This window comes from Engystomops pustulosus, chromosome 7 (genome assembly GCF_040894005.1).
Source record: "Engystomops pustulosus chromosome 7, aEngPut4.maternal, whole genome shotgun sequence".
Taxonomy (NCBI): Eukaryota; Metazoa; Chordata; class Amphibia; order Anura; family Leptodactylidae; genus Engystomops; species Engystomops pustulosus.
Window position 1 is genome coordinate 93,984,423 of NC_092417.1, and position 18,635 is coordinate 94,003,057.

At 44.2% G+C, this 18,635-nt stretch overlaps 1 protein-coding gene across 3 annotated transcripts in view; it reads right to left on the reverse strand.

Annotated features, from left to right (window-relative positions):
* LOC140070595 (DNA topoisomerase I, mitochondrial-like) overlaps positions 1-18,635 on the reverse strand; it is a 166,364-nt gene that overhangs the window by 13,067 nt on the left and 134,662 nt on the right. For all 3 annotated transcript variants that reach the window (XM_072117264.1, XM_072117265.1, XM_072117263.1), the window contains exons 12-14: positions 16,622-16,765; positions 14,249-14,434; positions 13,753-13,821 (exon numbers count right to left, since the gene is read on the reverse strand). In XM_072117264.1, the coding sequence (XP_071973365.1) occupies positions 13,753-13,821; positions 14,249-14,434; positions 16,622-16,765 (399 nt within the window). The remainder of the gene's footprint in view (positions 1-13,752; positions 13,822-14,248; positions 14,435-16,621; positions 16,766-18,635) is intronic.

An 18,635-nucleotide genomic window follows, 5' to 3' on the forward strand; every position in this document is an offset into this window, starting at 1 on the left:
ACCTCACTCCTGTTGTTCCATACAAATGTTGTGCTCTGTTACATTACATTTGTATTTGTTTCCTATGATTTGTAAAGCGCTAGGGAATATGATGGCGCCATATAAATAAAGATTATTATTATTATTATTATTATTATTATGGAGGCAGTGAACTAGTAGTAGATTAAAGGTGCTGCAGTTAAAACTATGTTAGTTGGATCTTGGGATGGAGCTGGCGCTCCGCTGCCAGGCGAGCTTTCGCCAATCCAAGCCCCTGTCTCTAGGCTAATCCCCAAACAGCACTTCTAAGAACCTTTTGTATAAGATCAAGTGTAGTAGCGTTCTTATAAGTTTGGGATATGGCGGGTGAGGGGAATGTAAACAGATGCGCAAGAAGCGCTGAAATAATATCGGTTAATCATAAAAGTTTGCCAGTATATTTTGTGGATAACACAGCAGGGTGGCGACAAAGTTAACAACTTTGATGTGGAATCCATGAAAACAACCCAAATTTCTGCCTGACACACCTTGTTTGATAAGGGGACGATGTATGGAGGCAGCTATATGGACGACTTTTGGAGGTAGCAATGGAGACAACGTGTGGAGGCTGCTACGGAGACAATTTAATTTGGATAGTGCCTGTATGTGGCAGTCCAAAAAAGTTTTCAAACCAGAGGAGCAGGTAGGTGGCCCTCCAGAAAAATTGAATAGATTGAGTGCCTGTATGTGGCACTCCCAAAAATTGTTTAAAACAGAGGACCGGGTAGGTGGCCCTCCAGAAAAATTAAATGCATAAAGTACTATAGCTAGAGCCAGTGGGCCCTGTCAAAAAATAGCCAGTTTCCTCTGCTTTAGTGTACAAAGAGAAGGAGAAGGAGGAAAATGAGGAGGAGGAGGAGGAGGAGTGCATAAATTATTCAGGTTGAGCTTCCTTCACCTGGTGGAGATTGGAAATTATGAGAAATCCAGGCTTTATTCATCTTAATAAGCGTCAGCCTGTCAGTCGACAGGCGTGTACGCTTATCGGTGATGATGCCACCAGCTGCACTGAAAACCCGCTCGGACAAGACGCTAGCGGCAGGGCAGGCAAGAACCTCCAAGGCGTCCACATGTCCAGTTTTGAAACCCAGTAGTTGTAGGGAGCTGTGTGATCATTTAGGACGATGGTATGGTCAGCTACGTACTCCCTCACCATCTTTCTATAAAGATCAGCCCTACTCTGCCGAGACTGGGGACAGGTGACAGTGTCTTGCTGGGGTGACATAAAGCTGGCAAAAGCCTTGTAAAGCGTACCCTTGCCAGTGCTGGACAAGCTGCCTGCTCGCCTACTCTCCCTCGCTACTTGTCCCGCAGAACTACGCACTCTGCCACTAGCGCTGTCAGAAGGGAAATACTGTTTCAGCTTGTGCACCAGGGCCTGCTGGTATTCATGCATTCTCACACTCCTTTCCTCTCCAGGGATGAGAGTGGAAAGATTTTGCTTGTACCGTGGGTCCAGGAGAGTGAATACCCAGTAATCGGAGCTGGAATAAATTCTTTGAACGCGAGGGTCACGGGATAGGCAGTCTAGCATGAAATCTGCCATATGCGCCAGAGTCCCAACGCGCAAGAATTCACTCCCCTCACTGGCCTGACTGCCCATTTCCTCCTCCTCCAACTCCTCTTCTTCTGCCCATACACGCTGAACAGTGAAGGTCTGAGCAATGCTCCCCTCTTGTGTCTCGCCAACATTCTCCTCCTCTTCCTCCTCATCCTCCTCCGATATGCGCTGAGAAACAGACCTGAGGGTGCTTTGGCTATCAACAAGGGAATCTTCTTCCCCCGTCTCTTGTGACGAGCGCAAAGCTTCCGACTTCATGCTGATCAGAGAGTTTTTCAACAGGCCAAGCAGCGGGATGGTGAAGCTGATGATGGCGGCATCGCCACTGACCATCTGTGTTGACTCCTCAAAGTTACTCAGCACCTGACAGATATCAGACATCCACGTCCACTCCTCATTGTAGACTTGAGGAAGCTGACTGACCTGACTACCAGTTCTGGTGGAAGTTGACATCTGGCAGTCTACAATGGCTCTGCGCTGCTGGTAAACTCTGGATAACATGGTTAATGTTGAATTCCACCTCGTGGGCACGTCGCACAACAGTCGGTGAGCGGGCAGTTGGAGGCGGCGCTGCGCTGCCCTGAGAGTGGCAGCATCTGTGCTGGACTTCCTGAAATGCGCACAGATGCGGCGCACCTTCGTGAGCAAATCTGACAGATTGGGGTATGTCTTGAGGAAACGCTGAACTATCAGATTTAACACATGGGCCAGGCATGGCACATGTGTCAGTCTGCCGAGTTGCAGAGCCGCCACCAGGTTACGGCCGTTGTCACACACAACCATGCCTGGCTTCAGGTTCAGCGGTGCCAGCCACAGATCAGTCTGCGCCGTGATGCCCTGTAATAGTTCTTGGGCGGTGTGCCTTTTATCGCCTAGGCTCAGCAGTTTCAGCACCGCCTGCTGTCGCTTAGCGACGGCACTGCTGCTGTGCCTAGAGCTAGCGACTGATGGTGCCATGCCCACGGATGGTAGTTCGGAGGAGGAGGTGGAGGAGGGGTGGGAGGAGGAGGAGGCATAGTAGGCCTTTGAGACCTGGACCGAGGTAGGCCCCGCAATCCTCGGCGTCGGCAGTATATGACCAGCCCCAGGGTCAGACTCGGTCCCAGCCTTCACCAAGTTAACCCAATGTGCCGTCAGCGATATATAGTGGCCCTGCCCGGCAGCACTCGTCCACGTGTCCGTGGTCAGGTGGACCTTGTCAGAAACGGCGTTGGTCAGGGCACGGATGATGTTGTCTGACACGTGCTGGTGCAGGGCTGGGACGGCACATCGGGAAAAGTAGTGGCGGCTGGGGACCGAATACCGAGGGGCGGCCGCCGCCATGAGGTTGCGAAAGGCCTCGGTCTCTACTAGCCTATAGGGCAGCATCTCCAGGCTAAGCAATCTGGAGATGTGGACATTAAGGGCTTGGGCGTGCGGGTGGGTTGCACTATATTTTCTTTTCCGCTCCAGCGTCTGGGGTATGGAGAGCTGAACGCCGGTGGATGCTGTGGAGGATCGTGGAGGCGACGATGGGGTTTTTGTGCCAGGGTCCTGGGCAGGGGGCTGACTATCAGCTGACACAGGGGAAGGAGCAGTGGTGTGCACGGCCGGAGGTGAACGGGCTTGGTGCCACTGATTCGGGTGTTTAGCATTCATATGCCTGCGCATACTGGTGGTAGTTAAGCTAGTAGTGGTGGAACCCCTGCTGATCCTGGTTTGGCAAAGGTTGCACACCACAGTCCGTCGGTCATCCGGTGTTTCCTTAAAGAACCTCCAGACTTCTGAAAATCTAGCCCTCGCCGCGGGAGCCCTCGCCACGGGAGCTTCACTACGTGACACATTTGGCGCTGATGCACCTGCTCTGGCCCTGCCTCTCCGTCTGGCCCCACCACTGCCTCTTCCAACCTGTTCTGCTATAGGACTCTCCTCCGTCTCAGAAGCACTGTGTTCACCCGGCCTCTCAACCCAGCTTGGGTCTGTCACCTCATCATCCTCCGATCCCTCAGTCTGCTCCCCCCTCGGACTTCCTGCCCTGACAACAACTTCACCACTGTCTGACAACTGTGTCTCCTCATCGTCCGACACCTCTTTACATACTTCTTCCACTACGTGAATAATGTCATCATCACCCACAGACTGGGACTGGTGGAAAACCTGGGCATCGGAAAATTGCTCAGCAGCAACCGGACAAGTGGTTTGTGACTGTGGGAAGGGTCCAGAAAACAGTTCCTCAGAGTATGCCGGTTCAAATGCCAAATTTTCCTGGGAGGGGGCAGACTGGGGGGGAGGAGGCTGAGGTGCAGGAGCTGGAGGAGTGCCGATTTCGGTGACATGGGTGGACTGCGTGGAAGACTGACTGGTGGACAAATTGCTCGAAGCATTGTCGGCAATCCACGACATCACCTGTTCGCACTGTTCTGGCCTCAACAGTGCTCTACCACGAGTCCCAGTAACTTCAGACATGATGAACCTAGGGAGTGTAGCTCTGCGGCGTTCCCCTGCTCCCTCATCAGCAGGTGGTGTCTCACCCCACCCAGGACCACGGCCTCTGACCCCTGCAGTAGATGGACGCCCACGTCCCCGCCCTCGTCCTCTACCCCTAGCCCTCGGGTTAAACATTTTGAAAATGAAAGTTATATAACTTTAATATTTTTTTTAACTTTTTTTTGTGTTTTTTAGGTTTTTTTTGTGTTTTTTAGTTTTTAAAACCAAACAATGCTATCCTATTGCTATGGCTATTTTCTAGCCAAGTATGAAAGCACACTGATGAGATGACGCTGAGTTATGAAAAAATAAAAGGAAAATAAAAAGGAAATGGCAGACTGTGCCTAATTGAAATCCAACCCCTAATAAATTTTCCCACTTCGGTCTTTGCGATGGATATGTGCATCACTAAGCGCTAAACACAGCGGTCGCAAGTCTCACTCCAAATTCCTCACAATTGGCTAGTATATGCACTGCAGCAAGGACAGCCACCAGCAGATCAACCAGAAATAAAATATATATAACGCTATTGTAGGCGTAAGTAAGCCGTTTGGATTCTCCTTTGGCTATTTTCTAGCCAAGTATGAAAGCACACTGATGAGATGACGCTGAGTTATGAAAAAATAAAAGGAAAATAAAAAGGAAATGGCAGACTGTGCCTAATTGAAATCCAACCCCTAATAAATTTTCCCACTTCGGTCTTTGCGATGGATATGTGCATCACTAAGCGCTAAACACAGCGGTCGCAAGTCTCACTCCAAATTCCTCACAATTGGCTAGTATATGCACTGCAGCAAGGACAGCCACCAGCAGATCAACCAGAAATAAAATATATATAACGCTATTGTAGGCGTAAGCAAGCCGTTTGGATTCTCCTTTGGGGTGGATATGTGTGTCACTAAGAGCTAAACACAACGGTAGCAAGTCCCCCTGCAAATTCCTCACAATATGGTACTAGCTGCACTACTAGTGCCAGCAAGCCCAGCCACAAGCAAACAAAAAAAAAAAATATATAACGTTATTGTAGCCCTAAGAAGGGCTGTTGGGTTCTTGTTGAATCACTCCTGCCTTACAGTAATCTACTAGCACCCTAACGCTGTCCCTGACCAGCAGCAGCTCTCTCCCTAGCGGCATCCAGACACAGAATGATCCGAGCAGCGCGGGCAGCGGCTAGTCTATCCCAGGGTCACCTGATCTGGCCAGCAAACCACTGCTATCGACGTGTAAGGGTACCACGTCATGCTGGGTGGAGTGCAGAGTCTCCTGGCTTGTGATTGGCTCTGTTTCTGGCCGCCAAAAAGCAAAACGGCGGGAGCTGCCATTTTCTCGAGCGGGCGAAGTATTCGTCCGAGCAACGAGCAGTTTCGAGTACGCTAATGCTCGAACGAGCATCAAGCTCGGACGAGTATGTTCGCTCATCTCTAATCATTATCAAATGCTTATCATCATCTCATCATTATATCATCATACCATCATCTCATATCATCTCACCTCATAATCTCCATCTCCTATCATTATCATATCCTATCCTATGTTATCATTATATCAGCTCTTCATCATCATAAACTCTTCATCACCATCTCCTCACCATATCATCAGCAGATCATCATCATCTCATGATTGTCATCATGTCATCATAATCTCCATCTCGATACGATAATGATATGATAATCATCGCCATATCAACGCCATATCGTCATCATATGCATCTAACCCCATCTACAGAAGGGCATGGACGAAGCCCTTTCCTATGGACCAAAGGTGCTTTTAGGCCACACTACTGTCAGCCACTGCAGTCCCTGGGAATCTAGCTGCCCCCACACTGGTTTTTATACACCGGTGGGGTAATGTTGCATACACGGTGATAGTGAAGGAGACAGTCCCAACATCACATCTCAGAACGATATATACTTGGATCAATCTTTGTGTCTTTAATAGAGATGAGCGAGTATACTCGTCCGAGCTTGATGCTCGTTCGAGTATTAAGGTACTCGAAACGGCTCGTTGCTCGGACGAGTATTTCCCCTGCTCGAGATCGAGCATTTAATTAAAAAAACACAGTGAAGAACAATGAAGAATAGAATAAAAACAGTGAACACAGTGAACACAGGATCATTTAAGTGAAAAACACAGTGAAAAACACAGTGAAGAATAGATTACAGATGTTCGGCACATCTGCTTACTTGTCGGGAGATACGCGCGGAACGGTGCGAACAAAATAGCATGTGAAGAACAATATATATGTGTGAAGAACACATTGCAGAAAACGGTGAGCAGGACAGAGACACCGGGGAGCAGCACGGAGACATGGGGCAGCGGCAGCACGAAGACATGCGGCACGGAGCGGCACGGAGACTTCGGGGCACGGAGACAGCGGGGCACGGAGACATCAGGCAGCGGCACGGAGACATCAGGCAGCGGCACGGAGACAGCGGGGCACGGAGACAGCGGGGCACGGAGACAGCGGGGCACGGAGACAGCGGGGCACGGAGACAGCGGGGCACGGAGACAGCGTGGCACGGAGACAGCGTGGCACGGAGACAGCGTGGCACGGAGACAGCGTATCTCCCGACAAGTAAGCAGATGTGCCGAACATCTGCAATCTATTCTTCACTGTGTTTTTCACTTAAATGATCCTATTCTTCACTGTTCTTCACATCTGCTAACTTGTCGGGAGATAATATACGCGCGGAACAGTGAAGAATAGATTGCAGATGTTTGCATACATCTGCTAACTTATCAGAAGACATTCTTTTTCAATTAATTAACACATTTTATTCCCGAACCATGCTCCCTTTGAAAAATGCTCGAGTCTCCCATTGACTTCAATGGGGCTCGTTATTCGAGACGAGCACTCGAGCATCTGGAAAAGTTCGTCTCGAATAACGAGCACTCGAGCATTTTAGTGCTCGCTCATCTCTAGTCTTTAACCTTTAGATGTAAAGATTTGTGAATGAAAATAGAGACTCCTTTGGATTTGATGTCAGGTAATATCCTGTTCAATCAAAATACAAATTCTATTTACAACAGGGATATGTTCTCAGTGAAAATGGGTTTCTTGTATAAAAAGGATATGGACGTTACGTTTATAAAAGGAATACAAGACTTGTGAGCTATAAAGAAATAAAGAAGCTATATTAAGGGGTTCCTCACGACTGAAATGGCAGTTTAGGGGCTATGCAAGATACTTGAAGGCACACTCTGATACCTTGGGGAGAAAAGGAAGGGGGGAATGGGAAAGGGACAGGTAGGAAACAGAAGAGAAAGGGAGAGAGAAAACAAGAAACCAGACTAAGTAGAACTTCCAGAAAACTAACAATGACAGTTGCTTGTCAAGGAATTTTGGCAGCACAAACATGGAGGCATTATACCTAGCTCTACACAGACATCAGAGCAACGAGTGAGTAACAGTTATGGAGGAAGTAAATGTAAACACTAAGTTAGAGTAAAATTCTTTGGCCAATGACAGAGGGGAACCCAAAGGCACTAAAAATGCAATTATAGGGAACAACAAGGGGGATCGGATGTGACTATGATAAGAAGGTGGGTATGTGTACTATAGCATAGTTAAATAGATCTATTAGAGAGGGCACAGATACTCACTGGTGGTATGCCAAGAGTACTCAAATAGAAAGACAATAGGGATTTGTTATAAGGGTGAGGGGTTAGTGGCTGAGTACATGTCAAAATATAACCACATATAGATAATGTCACACCACAGATGGGGAGTTGGCACCCTAACATCACCAGATTAGTTTAAGACAGTCATTTGCCATAGTAAAATGCAATAATGTTTGCACCAACAGCAGGTCAAGTAGCATATTGAAGATACCTGAGAGGGTTGGTGGAAGATTAGGAGAATGTGTCCGTTTAATCATTTTAATGTTGCGCCATTTTCTTGATGGTTTGGTTTTTACAACTTTTACTGTGCAGTCCAAATGAAATATTATCTTTCAGATCGGGCTGATGTTTTCATATATACCAATTTGGAAACCTTTGAAAATCTTTTATTAAAATTTTTTCATAGGCAACGCAATGGCATAAAAGTGGAGATTCAGACATTTTTTCTGCAACTGTTTACACTGTAGCGGATGATTATTTTTATGGGATTATTATCATTAATAAGAGGAAAGAATCGGAGGAAGAAAAAAGGTGACAATTTCATTCTCCTTTCCATCGTTTTCCTGCAAATGGATGAGACTAAAGTAGCTACCACAAGGGGGTCATTACCAGGGCGTAAGGTGTGTAGAGGGCTGCTACAGAAGGGGAGGCCTGGGGGTGTCATTAATTGAAGGTGCTGTAAAGCACATGGCATATGGTGTGGGGGCCTACAAAAAGTAGACAAATGGAGGCTTTAGAAAGAAGATGCAAGAGGTAGCTACAGAAAGGGGGCATTTTAAAAAGGTGGGCAAGAGCGTTAACATTATGTCATGGGGGGACCACTGAAAAGCATGCATTATTTGTGGCACCCATACAAAAGCGGGAATTATTTATGGCCACACTTTCGGAGGGGGTAGCTGGGGAAATATTATAATTAAGAGGTAATTATAGGACATCTGGACACTATATTTGCATACTAATGTAAAGTTACAAAAAGGAGTGGGACATAACTAATTTTTTTTATTTGTCTGTAGCTAACAGAACTAAAAGCCTTATGTGACCTAAAAGAGGGGATTACCAGTATATGATATGATTGTGTCTGAAGTGACACTCCTCCCGCAGTCTGTACCTCCTCCAAGGTCATGTGAAAATCTGCAGTTTACATAAAAGGGGGAATATTAGAAATACCTTTCATATCCTATTTGAGGGGGCTGGTAGTTTAATGGGGTAAAATCTGGTGACAGCGTCTGTGATAACGTTGCACAACTGTACATTTGTTTGTGTTTCATTTTTTCCCTTTCATTGAGTCTCCTTAAATTTATGACTGGTTAGAGGAGCAAATGTTAATTACTGCAAGTGCAGAAATTCACACCTCTGATAAGAGATCAAAAGGAATAGGGGACCTGTGTGTGTTTTTGCCGCCAAAATAACAGAAAGGAAATACCATAACTGGGGCATAATTCATAATTATGGGTCCCCAGTTACACAGGAAAGTTATGGGGTCTATATACACTCTTGGACCGAGTATTGGAAGTCTAGTCGCAGGGGATGTCAGCCAATTTCAGAACACCCCTAATATTAGGCTTGGACACCTCGAGTGTGGTATGGGGTAAATGGTAATAAGGTACCCAGTTGATTGGAAACAATGGCGCGGTTGTGCCATCTTCCAATCAAAAGTTAAGGGGTTTTACTAAAACCCCAAATCCAGAGAGTACCTCTCTGATGGGAAGGGAGATGTCCCCCTCACAGTGACATCACAGTGAAACGGCCACATGGCTTGGTTCAGTGTGAGGACTCTATACACTAGAAGATTGGATTGCTCTCCATGCCCTGTCCTTGGGCCAAAGTATCCATTTCCATAGCAAGAGGTTTTGTTTCTGTTTTCCCTAACTGTATCTGACAATTTTGTTTTGAGTGTACCGTTTTTTATGTATAAAGTGTTAACTTTAATAAGCCTCTACTTAAAAGCCTTAAAGAATCTGAGTCTCTGAAGGGAATTACGTTACCAGAGTTCATTTTAAGCATAGACCATGTCGTAACCTTTCACATGTTCTGTTTGAATTCATTATTTTAATATAGCATATGTAGTAATTGCATGTGTGAATCATCAGTGAGTGCATTGTCTGTGTGGTTGAGGTGCCTACGGCCTGCTTTGTGAAAGTAACTCGTGGGTGGTGGCAGTGACTGGATTGGCTGGGTGCAGAACATGTGGAGTAAATTTAGCGCTAGGATGCCACTTTGTAGAAATGGGGGGGGGGGGGGGGGAGTGAAGGGCTTAATTCTGGGACTCCATAGAGTAGGTGCACCTCGTGTGAACTCCATGGTGCAGGGTTAGTGAAAGAGTCCCTTTAACCTATTCATGATATGCCTTTCTTTTCAACTACAGGACTATATTGCTAGTAAAGTGGCTTCCCTAATGGTCATATTTTTTTAATCTTTCTGGAGGTAATCATTGGCTGGGGCTATGCCATTTTGATGCTATTCTTGAAGTAGTTAAGTAGCCCCTGCTTCCTTCTGCATCATTGAGGAACTATCTTGCACTTCAAGGCATTTAAGATCAGTTTAGCGAAGCAACCTATAATTTGATGTGCTTCTCTATATATTTTTCCACTCTCTAGTCAACCTTTTAATCAAATAATATATATATATATATATATATATATATATATATATATATATATATATATATATATATATATTTTTTTTTAAATCAGAAAAATTTCTGAAAGGACCCAATTTCCCCAGTATTCTAGAAGGAAATGCACTATAACCAACACACTATATTTGCTACAGCATGTAGAATCACTTCTATCACTGATTTATACATTTTTATACACTAACAGATTTAACAATGTAACAGATCATAAAATGGTAAAAAACTGGTAAATAGAATATCTGAGGTTCAATGTGTGTTAGGGATGGCTATACATAAACCTTTAGTCAATAGCAGCAAAGTGGTTCCCTAACAATACAGAAGTTACATTTGCATTTGGAGAGGTTTGCAACCTCTGCTATAGAGTGTGTTGCGTTTCAGAGTTCAGGTTGTGGATCCTTATCTAACAGCGCAGGACGCCTAGAATAAATTCTTATAATTTTTTATTTATAAAAACTGGTCATATATATATTGACCTTAGAACAGATGATTGCACATGAAAATGCTTAAAAAAATGAATAAGTTAAAAGGCACTACGCGTTTCAAATCTGTATTGGACTTTTCCGCAGGGGGAAACAAGACTTGGACCTGTTGTTCCTAGACAGCAGTGGACCACCAATTTTCTAGATTTAGTACCTACCAATAATCCCAATTTCCACTAGTCCACCATGACAGCCGCCTGGAGGATGCCCTATGACCTCTGTGGGAACAGGAAGGAGAGAGATTAAAAGTCCCCTCCCAGAATCCTCCCACTAGCGACTACCAAATAACCCCACCGGGAATAGATGAAAACTGTATTTATTAGGCCGTCATCGTGGACAAGTGGAAACTGATTTACCGGTAGGTACTAAATCTGAATTTCCACCACGTCCCCATGACGACCACCTTGAGACTTTAATGAGATGATAAGTTAGGGTGGGATAACAGATGGAAGCACCTTCCTTCCGAAGGCCAAGTCTTTATTTTTTGGAAGGTCCAGTCTATAATGCTTAGAGAATGTATTCTGAGAAGTCCAAGTTGCCGCTTCGCACATTTGGTCCATCTTTGCTCCCCTTTACTCTGCCCAGGAGGTGAATATGGCTCTTGTGGAGTGAGCCCTCAGGATCGAGGGTACCGGCGTATTCTGAAGAATGTAGCATTTGGATATTGCCATCTTGAGCCATCTAGCAATAGCAATCTTGAATGCCTTTTTACCCTTGTTAGGTCTCTGGAACTGAATAAAGAGATTATCTACACACCATGCTTCAGTGGATTGGAGGTATTTTAACATAATGCACCTTACATCAAGCTGGAGGATGATGGATTATCACAGAAAGACTGAAGGACAATCCCTTGATTTCTATGAAAGTTGAAGACCACCTTAGGAAGAAAAGTAGAGTCAAGTGTTATTATAATTCTATCGTCAGGTATAAAGGTTCTTGCATTGAAATGGCTTGGGGCTCTTCTAGTCTTCGGGCTGATGTAATGGCTATCAGAAAGACTGTCTTTAAAGTCAGGTTTCTGATTTCAGATTAAGGACTTTTTTTTAAGGACCTGAGGCCGGATTCTAGAAGAGGCGGTTATAAACCTTTTTACCCACCAATTGTCCATAAAGCAGCAGTCGTGGAAAGCACTTAAGGCAGATACTTTGACCTTTAGGGTGCTTGTAGATAGACCCTTCTCTAGTCCCCACAAAAGGATACAAATTTTTTCCATACTTTGTGATACATGGCAAATGTTATAGGTTTTCTACTTGCCTGTAGAGTGTTCACCACTTTTGAAGAAAGACCATTCTTCATTAGGAGTTCCCTTTCAGGATCCATGCCGATAGGTTGAAGTAGTCCGTCTTTGATATAGGTGGTCCCTTTTCTTCCACCAAAAAATGGAAATCCGCGCAGCTTGGTCTTGGTCAATGTCTCCTCCCTATTGCTTTAGCCAAAGAACTCTTCTGGAGGTGTTAGTGAGGGCCCCTCCTTTGGCCGAGAATCTGATAGATTCTATGAGGCATCTGCCTTTTTAAAAAAAAGAGTGCTTCTGATTTTCAATCCATAGAATCTCAAAGCTGTGCCACAGCTTCAAATGGCAAAACCATTTTATTTTTAGATACTTTAGACAACTGTACATCCACCTTAGGACCTGCATCCCAAATTTTCAAATCGTTAGGTTCAAAACAGTAAGCGTTCCTGAATTGAGATGGTTATCTTCTTTTCAGGGTCCTGCCATTCTGTAGAAATCAATTCTTTGAGAGTGTCATTAACAGAAAAAAACCTTTTCCGTTTACTCCTTAGGGCTCCGAAGAGATCCTCTTCGGAGTACCCGCTATACTACGAGTTAAATACCTTTTTGGGAGCCAATCCCTCTGTTGAAGGCCACAGCCAGCGTTCACGTTTCAAGCTCCGGTGCGCGGGAAGACGGAGAATCATTTAAGGTGCATGGAGTGCCACCGCTCTCCCTTAGGCGCTGGATGCCAGTGGGATAAGCGGTAATCAGGTCAGACAGGGAAGATCAGGGAGGACCGGAGTCGTCCGTGAACCTGGCATTGCTTGGTCCCAGACCGCACCTGGACAATGTGAGGGAGAGATTTATCTCCATCCTGACCCTGTGGGAACAGGAAGTACACTGGTGGGAGGATGATGGGAGGGGACTTTTAACCTCTCTCATTCCTGTTCCCACAGAGGTCAAAGGGCATCCTCCAGGTTGCCGTCATGGGGGTTGTGGTTTTGCCAATAGTCTGCACATGATGGTGCTCTTTTTTGTTTCTCTCTCAACCTTCTACAATCTAAAGCTGCTAGAGAGTGCATCATATAGGTAGATAACATTGTACATGGAGATAGAAAGCACTGCCTTGAGAACCCCTGTCAAATTGGACACCTTGGTGGACCAAAGTACCCAATAGAAGGGCCTGTCAAGCATTCGTATGTGCTCTTTGTTATAGGTGTAAACAGATTCCTAATTTACTCATTGCCATGGACCAGGTTCTGATTGCATGAATTGATAAATATATTTTGTAAATGGAGTTGAGTTCCTCAACTTGTGGCTTTTCCGCCTAAAAATAACAGTATGATAAAAAGGTCCATTCTACGCATCACACAGCTTATCCGCCTCTCTGATCTGTGTGCCAGTTGTATATTTCTCACACACCAAGAGGACAACAAAGTTAATTTGCAGAACAAAGCATATTTCCAAGAATTTGGATGAATGCCACTAGTGTTCATCTCTGAGCAGCGATGACACTGCTCCTTGTTCCCTGCACATGCCACTTAGCGGTGTATTTAGGTTTTATTGTAGGCATGACAAGGCTCCTCGCCTTTTGCTGGCCACCAACTCTTCTAAGAAATGAGGCAATTGCATATGGTGATGATGACTTCCACTCTCTATGGGACTACTAACACCAGCTGATGACAAGACAACGGCCAAGAGCTGCCAGCTTTAATAGATCTCTGCTAATCTGTGTTTTCATAAGGGTTACACTCACATTCAGTCTGTCAAATAGATCATCGCCTTCCTGCTTATTCTCCATAAATAACTGAACATTCTTAAACACCTGGAAAAAAAAATAAGTGGGAGATAATCATTCAACAAGCCCCTGCCGTGGCCCATACAAAGTATTAGAGAAAATTAGGTCCTGGGCAACATAGAAGTACCACAGTTACTCAAACATCCATGCACAAATGTGGCCATTTCATACCCACCCACAATTGCCTAAATGGTAAAAAGCCCTTTGCGTTTGAGGTGCAGAGCGGTGAAGTTTACTCCTGTAGATCCGTTTCTTAGGAAACACCAGGAAATGAAAGACTTGGGAAAATCGCCAATACCTTAAACCCACAGAGTTTAGCATGTGTGTGCAAGACACTGTGCTTTGGTGAATGGTATAGTTTATATCCATGCTAGATTATCTTTGTGATGGATGTTAAAGACAACATCAATCTAAATTTACAGTATATACATTAGGTTATGTCATAATTATTTACCTTTTTCTCCACTGGAACTTTGTTGTAATACCGGATGGAGTCTTTACCCAGGAAGTCAAACTCAACTACATGTTTCTCTCCATCAAGTTCTGGGTAAAGTTTAATATGCTCAACTCTCAATGAACAACAACCTACGGTGTCTGCCGTCTCCCCTTCTTCCTTTTCATTACCCGCTCTCAGAGCCAGCTGCAGGATGAAATTGCATAGTAATGAACACAAAATAAAAAGGGGAATCCATTTGCCTAGTCCCAGTTTTCTATCCCTCCTTCTGCCCAGTTATCCGTGACTGTGCTTCTTATGCAACACATGTATGTAAGTTGTGTTCACCAGTTCTCCTACACAACAGATTATCAAGGAAGGCTAATGGCATAGCAATAGACAGATCATTGAAATTCTCACCCCACTTAATGGGAAGATTAAACAAATTAGATTATTGGGGTAGAAGGAACAAGACCCCGGCATTGTGACTGCGGGGATATTCTTATATTTGTTATCCATGGCCTCCCTCCTAAAATCAACTTTAAAAAATTATGCTTATGAGCCCAAAGGGCTCCTGGGGGTGTTACCAGAGCCCCTCTGTGTTGTAGCTTCACATGCAAGAAGCACTTCCCCATCCCAATGTGTGCTTTAAAGGATATCTACAACCAGTATAAAGGACCAAGCACACTGACCTCCTGGCGTGTGTCCCCTCTGGCAGGATCTGCTCTTCTTTAAGCTTCCGATTTTAACCAAAAAAGGCATTAAAAATTATGAAAATGAGCATGAGAGGCTCCAGGCTCTATTAACACCTATGGAGCCCAGAGTGTCTCAGGCTCATTTGCATAATTTTAAAAGCCTAAAATTGTAAAAAAAAACAGGGCATAAGAAGCAAAAAGAACAGCAGATCCTGTCAAAGGGGGCACACACCAGTATGTCAGTGTGCTTGGTTTACATTCCTTAATTCTGGCGGTAGATTAATCTCCTCTAATGACTTTGTCATAGTATGTTGAGAAATTCTAGAAGTACCATGTTAGCCAGGAAAAAGGAATGATACTTATTTGGCTATCCAGAAAAATGATATTTGTTACAAGCTTCCAGGGCACACAGGCCCCTTCTTCAGGCATGGATACAAATGAAGCACTGAGAGAAAAACACAACATTTGAGGGATGTTACACTAAGATAATTAGTACATCTGGTAAGATAATTAAGATAAGGTGGGGCAATAAAACTGTAGGTTATGTTACAGAGAAAAGGGTGATGGGGGGTGGGGTGGCCTAGGATGGCAGGGGTCTGGAGTCAGTCTCTTGTGGGGTTTGAAGTGAGTCCATGTAATGAGCCATAAACCCAGGTGCAATATTGAAGCCTTTTGTCAGTGACTGGAAGGTCATCATCAGTTTGAACTCCCAGTTTTTCTTTTCTCTGTTATCCTTAAAGTCACCTTTCAGTACTAGGACCTTTAAATCCTTCCTGCTGTGGCCTGGTATAGAAAAGTGTTTCCTCTCAGGTGTGTCCATCCCCTCGCTTATGGTGTGTCTGAGAATTCATCCTGCTCTGAAGTTTTTGTTGAGTCTCCCCAATGTATACATTATTTTTGCGACATATCCCCAACACACAACAGGAGTAGAAAATCGCGGGCACGCATTCTCCTGTATATCCTCCAATGTTGTGTACATGATACTGTGCATGAGGTGTCGCAAAAATATATACATTGGGGAGACTCAACAAAAACTACAGAGCAGGATGAATTCTCACAGACACACCATAAGCGAGGGGATGGATAAACCTGTGGGAAAACACTTTTCTAGACCAGGCCACAGCGAGAAGGATTTAAAGGTCCTCTACTGGGAGTTCAAGCTGATGATGACCTTTAGTCACTGACACAAGGCCTCAATATTGCACCTGGGTTTATGGATCATTACATGGACTCACTTCAATCCCCACAAGAGACTGACTCCAGACCCCTGCCATCCTAGGCCACCCCACCACCCATCACCCTTCTCTGTGTAACATAAACTCCTGTTTTATTGCCCCGCATTATCTTGAGTCTCACCAGATGTACTAATTATCTTAGTGTAACATCTCTCAAATGTTGTGGTTTTCTCTCAGTGCTTCATTTGTATCCATGCCTGAAGAAGGGGCCTGTGTGCCCTGAAAGCTGGCCACAAATATTTTTCTGGTTAGCCGGGAATTTGGTAGTTTTTACACAAAAGTATTTACATCAGAATTCTAATGGCTTTGTAAAATTGTGAAGGATTTGGGTCACAGTTGATGGCGGGCAGTGGGATGCAAGAACCTCATAGACTGCCATCAACAGTAAGTGTGTGGTACCAATGCTTTGTATGTATGTACAGGTACGCTTGGAAACAAACAGCGAATAAGTATAAACACTGTACCTTGTCAATAAAGTATAGAGCTACTGCTCTCTGTCGTATTCTCATCTCCTTTGACTTGAAGTCCTCCCGATATGTTCTTCTAATTCTGTCAACATGGTTTCTCAGCTTTCTGGCCACTTCATATTTTTCCCAATCTTTTTCTCCCTTGAATTAAATGAAATTTATGATAAATATTCCAGAATAACTATCTTAACTGTAACCTGTAGAATATTCTTCAAAGTATGCTCGTATTAGAAACTAGTTTTACAGCTAATTTTCTTATTGTGATTTTCCATGGCCTTCCCACTGGTTACTCCTGAGGAAGTCACCATTTGGTGACGATACGTGTGGGGTCTGCCCACCTTCCCCTCTCTGTCCATGCCTCTTCTACGGGGTTACATGATGTTCATTTGGGTACTGTATTCATTTGGCAAACATGCACTAGGACCACACATCAGTCACTCAGTGTTTCATTTATATGGTCTGCATGTCTTTTGTACATTATTGTGCATTTGTATGGTTTACATTATAGGGACCACGAGTGCCTCTCAGTAGTCTTCTACACCTTGTCGCTGTACTTTTTAATTGTTTTTATATTTGTTTGTCCTGTTCTTTCATTGTGTGTGCATTTATTCATTAATAAAATTCAAGTTATTTTGTCAGTCCTGTGTACGCATCCAACTGTTCTTTGCCCACATATGATATGATATGACTAGAAAATAGGATAGAACCACGTCACATAGTAGTTTTGGTATTGGTTGCCTTGGGTTTATTTAACAGAAATTGATAATTTTTTTGGTAACAGTTTTGTATTTGTAAAATAACTTCAGTATTCCAAATACTGTCTATAGGTCTCTAGATCAGCAATATTATTAAAAAAAAAAGACTTAAAGAGGATGGCTCCCCTTTAAGCAGTCCTGCTTTTGTATTTTGTGCTTCTTGTATATTGTGTGAGAACCCTCCAAGCTTGCTTCTTTACATCTCTGAGCTCTTCTGAATAGTTGGAGCAGCAGAATATGACTCAACCTCCTCCCTCTCAGTCGGTCAGTGTGGACGAACTGCGAGAAGAGAGACACCTCACATGGACAAGCAAAGGGGGGGGGGGGGGGGGGTTGTGCAGCAGTTCAGTGCACACACCAGTGCACCAGAGTGTCCCAGGTCCAGATACAATAATGGAATATAAATGCATTATTCACAGTCCAGCTGCTACTAATATGAACTAAGGAATGATTTCCCAGATCTTCAGAGCCAATACTGAACACTGTCTGCATCTTTGTTTGGTCAGAAGTGCTAACAGATTCCCTTTAAAAGGACATCTACCACCAGGATGAAGGATTGTAAACCAAATACACTGACATACTGGTGTGCGCCCCCTCTGGCGGGATCTCCTCTGCTTTAAGCTTCTTATGCCCTTGCTTTTATGAAAAAAAGGCTTTGCCAATTATGCAAATGATCCTGTGGGGCTCCAGCCTCCATTAAAACCTATGTAGCCTGGAGCCCCACAGGCTCATTTTCACAATTGTAAAAGCCAATTTTTAAAAACCAGGGCATAAAAAGCTCAAAGAAGAGCTGATAAGTATGCTTGGCTTATAATCTTTCACACTCGTGGTATATGATCTTTAAGGATAGAAAAAGGCCCCTCATAACAGGATCATAGTTGTATTTATTCCTGTCACTAGCTTATATGCAATCCAGAATAAAAAGTCTTGTAGAAGGTTAAATTACACATTGATCACAAAAGCCTGGATGCCTGATATGCGAATTCAGGTTCTCCCTTTCCCTTTGTCCTTGACACTCACAATGTATTGTCATTTGAAATCAGTTTTGGATGATCTTCACAAATGTTTTTCCATGTTTATTACCTGTGGCAAAGCAAAAATCAAAGCTTTCCCAGACTGCCAGTAACCGATGCCAGTTCTGTTCATTCCCCGACTTAATTTGCTGCTTTTTTCTGCCGAGATTTACTCTAATTATGAGCAATGGGCATTCGTGAGTGGTAATAAAGCGACAACACATTGCACCTCAGATGGGTACT